The 5,217-nt window shown below is 37.9% G+C and overlaps 2 protein-coding genes across 3 annotated transcripts in view; one reads left to right on the top strand and one right to left on the bottom strand.

The window, feature by feature from the left end:
- Positions 1–5,217, top strand: part of alphaSnap (Alpha-soluble NSF attachment protein) — a 125,253-nt gene that overhangs the window by 57,192 nt on the left and 62,844 nt on the right. The gene's annotated exons all lie outside the window — the stretch shown is intronic.
- Positions 1,847–5,217, bottom strand: part of LOC145999868 (serpin B6-like) — a 35,184-nt gene continuing 31,813 nt past the window's right edge. Inside the window, exons 6-8 of the mRNA XM_083137137.1 lie at positions 5,009–5,194; positions 4,537–4,681; positions 1,847–2,294 (exon numbers count right to left, since the gene is read on the bottom strand). Of these exons, the coding sequence (XP_082993263.1) occupies positions 2,161–2,294; positions 4,537–4,681; positions 5,009–5,194 (465 nt within the window). The 3' untranslated portion in view covers positions 1,847–2,160. The remainder of the gene's footprint in view (positions 2,295–4,536; positions 4,682–5,008; positions 5,195–5,217) is intronic.

The following is a 5,217-nucleotide window of genomic DNA, read 5'->3' as shown; positions in this document are numbered from 1 at the left end:
CAAGTTACAGTATTCAGCTCGGAAAGTTGCGTTAATAAATGTTTATCGGTACTTTTTTATCGAGTCTTGGCGGAGTAATATTCCACACATGCACACATTTCACAGTCCATAAAGCGCAATGTTATTTATTGCTTTTTTTATTTTTTTTAAAAAAAATATATTTTATTGCCACCGACATATTAAAGGCTAACATTGACAAATCAGTCTCAATGGGAAACTGTTACAACCAATGTCTGTGGTGGCTAACAGGTGGCATATTCTTATAAATAACACAGATAAGGGTATATAGCCTTATCTGTGTAAATAACCTACTGCGGCTTCAGTGAGTTCAGTTCTAGCAGTGGTTCCTTACCGATTTTCGGATTGTGAAGCCATTTATTGTGTTGGAAAGGAAATGAGAAAGTTTCAGAAACACGAAACATATTGAAAAGTCCAGTTCCTGGAGTTTTAATCTGGTGGCAAGCCACTCTTTTACCAACTAGCATGTAGTCCGAATTCACACACAAACTAGGAAAAATGCAGAAATCATCTGGAGAAATGCCCTCGCCATTTTGTAAGAACATCAAATATATCCTTCAAAGTGAAAAGAGCGGGAGAGATATAATTATTGAGGGAAGAGAATGAGCAAAGAGATTAAGAAAAGAGATGAGAGATACAACAAGACAGACAGACAGAAACGAATAGAGAGACAACCTGTCGAAGAGATTTTAGAAAAGAGAAAGAAAGGAATATAGAGAGACAAATGAAAGAAGAATAGACCGAAACAACAGAGAACACACACACCACAGATTGATTGATGGATTTGTTTTATTTTACTTTGCTTTTCTGCCACTTTTGGCTATTCGCGAAGATGAGGATAAGATGAAATTGATGAAGGGACACCAGTGATGTGCGTCTACGCGTAAACAACGATAGTCTACATTCTACACGTAACTATTGTATACACGTATATTACGTTATCTATGTAAACATCATGGCGAAAGGTGATAACTTAGCAAAGGGCGCCGTGCAATTAAAAGAAAATTATACTGCGTATCAGTTGCTGATGTGTAAGGAGAACTTATCATACTCTTTCCTCCAAATTTGAACAATTTCTCACCTAGGAAGAAACCTAATATAGGAAATATTCTAGTGTTTTATGGGGAAAAGACCAGTCTTGCCTCACGACTGCCATCTGGTGTTGTTTTTTGCATACTATTTATCTTCTTCCACAGTTGATAATTATAGAAGAGAAGATAAATTTTGTTGTAAATAGGGTTCTTTTCATTTCGTTAGGAACCAATATAGTTGAAAGTTTCACTTTCCTTTCATGAAACCCTTGAAAATTAATTTTAATGCACTTTAGATTGACTACGTAGTCTATGTAAACTACAACCCAATGTAATCTACGCGTAGATTACGTGTACACAACGCATATAGACGTAAACTTATAGCCTACGGCACATCACTGAGGGACACTCACAAAAAACACCCATGCCCAGGTCGGGATTCGAACCCGGGATCCCTTGGCGTCGTAGCGCGCTGAGATAACCACTCTGCCACGCAGGTCGTCTCTCTTCTCTCTCTCTCTCTCTCTCTCTCTCTCTCACACACACACACGGGGGGGGAGGAGAGAGAAATATACAAAAAATAGAAGAAGATAATATAGAGATTTAGGGTAGAGAGAAGAGAGAAAAAGACGATAAAGAGAGAAAATCTAGAGAGGGGTATAATGAAGAAACAGAGGAGAGTAAAAAATATACAGAAGAGATTGTAGAGATATTGTTTGATTGTTTCATATTTTCTAAGGGGAAAATGAGAAAATTCAATTACAAACATAATGTAAAGTAGAAATGACAGTCGAGAATTATAAAATGCACTTTTATTTACAGTTATACTATACAAACATAAACCACGCCTTGACACCAGCGAAATTCACAAATTTATTACATGATTATCTCGTTATCGTACAATCCCAAGTAAATAATAACAAATTAGGTAAATTAAGGTAAATTAACTTCATACTCATCTACTTAGCTTATTTATTTTTTCAATATAGTATTCCTTCAAAGTAATTCATTTACAATAATAGGAAATTCGCAGAATTAATGTTAATCATTTCTTCCTTTTTGGTAATTCGCCTTTTTGTGACAATAATGGTTACCCTTACCATATTTGGAGTTATCGCCAATCTGGGTTTTGCACACTGCCCATGTACAGGACTATACCTGTCGAAACGTGTTCTATGAAGAATATGAATGGTTGGTTGGCTTCCACACGTCTGTAGTTGAAGAATCGTAAAGCAGAGGGCATGTCTGTTGGAAAAGAGTCACAGAAATTATATACCTGTAAGAAATAAACCTGGGGGCATCAAAAAATGTTGCCTGTTCAGAAAAACGTTTTATCTCGGAGACTATTTGAGCAATTTACTTCGGGTAACTTTTGTTTTTCAGCTAGAACATCAGTGCATGCAACCGTGCAGGAATCAAAATGCCAAAGCCAATAAAATGGGTTGGGTGGGCCGCGGCCCCCAACTTTCTATGAAAAATATCATAAAAATGGGGAGTTTTTTTCACATATTCTATAATGTAATGCACCCAGAAACATGGAATGACTTTCATTCGGTTGAGAAAGGACCATTCTTTGAAAATAAGGCTAAAGTGTGCCTCCTCTTCCAAAAATAGCGGGGGAAGAGGGGGCAAACTCCCCATTTTTATGATTTTTTCATAGAAAGTTGGAGGCCGCGGCCCACCCAACCCCTCTCATTGGCTTTGGCGTTTTGATTCCTGCACGGTTGCATGCCCTGATGTTCTAGCTGCAAAACAAACGTTATCAGAAGTAGATTGGTCAAATAGTCTACGAGTTATAACATTTTTTGTCAAATAAGTGTACGAATTTAAAATTCGCGCCAGCTTCCATACGTAACTTTGGAGTCGGGGGGAGAGGGGTTTTCTTCCACATGACATTTCAAAGTTTTATCTGAACATCTGTCAGGTTTACAACCTCACATACAAGTATGAAGGTGCTAAAAGCACATGAACTTTTTAATCAGCACGATGTGATCCATTGGCCGAGTAAAGGCTAATAATGTAGAGATTGAAACAATGAACATACATATAGTTTGCATATAGTGCCCTCTACTCAAACTTACCCTTCCACATTGTTCCCATCACGTTCGATGCATTTGAGCGAGCGTTTTACCAAGCGTGAAAAAAAGTTTTGAAGAATTCCACAGAACACTCCCTGCCCCACCGTTCAGAGCTGTTTTAACCTCCTGTAGGTCCTCGAATCTCATGCCACGAAGCACAGACTTAGCAGACTTAAGTGATTAAGTTCAAAGTGGAAGAAACCGAAAGTGCGGACAAGACAAGGAGTGGCAGCCCATCAACGTCTATGACCGACGACAACCGCCACAGGGTTGATGAGCTCATTCGAGCGGATGGACGCATCACCATCCAGGACATTACTGATGCAGTGCACATGTCCTACGGGTCAGCATAGGCAATAATTGAGAGTTTGAGATACCATAAAGTCTGTGCTTCGTGGCATGAGATTCGAGGACCTATAGGAGGTTAAAACAGCTCTGAACGGTGTGGCAGGGAGTGTTCTGTGGAATTTTTCCAAACTTTTTTTCACGCTTGGTAAAACGCTCGCTCAAATGCATCGAACGTGATGGGAACAATGTGGAAGGGTAACTTCGATTAGAGGGCACTATATGCAAACTATATGTATGTTCATTGTTTCAATCTTTACATTATTAAACAAATTATGCCTCAACAGGCAACATTTTTTGATGCCCCCTCGTAGAATTGGTTAATTGGAATTTGCATTCTGGAGATTCAGCACTTACCCATTGTCCGATGTAAGAAGAAAGTTAATCTAAAGAAATGCACGTAGCTTATGACAAATTCTATCGATTAATTTCAATTTTTTCAATTTTATTACTCCATGTAAACCATATACATTGGTATTTGGAGGGTTCAGTACAGTTCATATAAAAAATATATATATATATAATTACAAAATTTCTATAATTTACAATCTAGATATTCACTAACGCTATAATATTCCTTATTAACTAATAGTTTCTTTAATTTTATTTGAAACTTGTCATACTTTCTGCTTTTATATCATTTGGTAAATGGTTGAATATTTTAATTGCCATCTGTTGGGGTCCTTCTTGAACTAATGTTAGCCTGGTGAAGTAAGGCTTTAAGAGCTGTTTATTTCGGGTGTTATATGTGTGTTCTATTGAACTTCGCAGCGCAATACTTTTTCTCGCATATAATGACATTTCATATATGTACAGAGAAGGGAGGGTTAATATTTTAAATTTCTTAAACAACGTAAGCAACGCAAGAACTAATACATAGGAAAGGAACTATTTCTAACTAGTCACGCGGTTTTGTTTACATTTTTTCCTCGATGGATAGACAATAGACTATTTGGTGCCGGAACGATTTTACCAATTGGAAGGACATAAACATATTGTAGTACGGCTTGCGTAACTTTAAAACAGACTAAATGCATTTTTTGGATGAAGTAAAAATATTTTACCTGAGGCCCCCTGTGACGTCCCCTCCGTGCCCTCCTCCGAAACCCTGATCTCGCTCTGCTGAATGATCTGGGACACGTGCAGGCCACGCACCTTGCTGATTCCTGTGAAGTCTGCGTTGGGCGAGAAGATGTCCTTCAGCCCCAGCTGAAAATAATTATTATGCTTGTCTAATAACATGGCGGATTAACACGGAAATAGGGACCAGAATTTAGAGCACTTATGCAACCAATATTAGAAAAAAATATAATAGTTTCCAATTTCAATTCTAAACGTTAATAAGTATTTAAAAGAGCAGTTAAGTTTTTGGTGTCTAAGTCGGCTCCTATAGTAAAATGAAATGCAATAAAGACTTATAGAAAGGAGACTTTTAAAAATATAGTAAATACACAAAGATCTTTAACTTAGGATTAGCTTAGAATTGTAAATACTTGGGAACACTGTAGTAACTCGGTGGTGCCATCTGTTGGTTACCTGCTGCAACAGTTGAGCCAGTTCAACAGTCTGCTGAAGATGGAAACTCGGGAGCTGGACAGTGATGAAAGTTCTCTTCAGATTCTTCAGAAGAGGCGATAGTCCTTTGTCGAGCAAAGCCCTTTCCACCTTCTTTATCCCCATGTACTCTTTCGGCACTATCATCACGAATCTTAGCTGGTTGCCCTGGAAATAAGATCATTGAACAA

Source organism: Lepisma saccharinum, chromosome 16 (genome assembly GCF_977018435.1).
Source record: "Lepisma saccharinum chromosome 16, izLepSacc3.1, whole genome shotgun sequence".
NCBI lineage: Eukaryota > Metazoa > Arthropoda > Insecta > Zygentoma > Lepismatidae > Lepisma > Lepisma saccharinum.
Note: the sequence above shows the minus strand (reverse complement) of the source record. Positions and strands in the feature narration are given on the sequence as shown.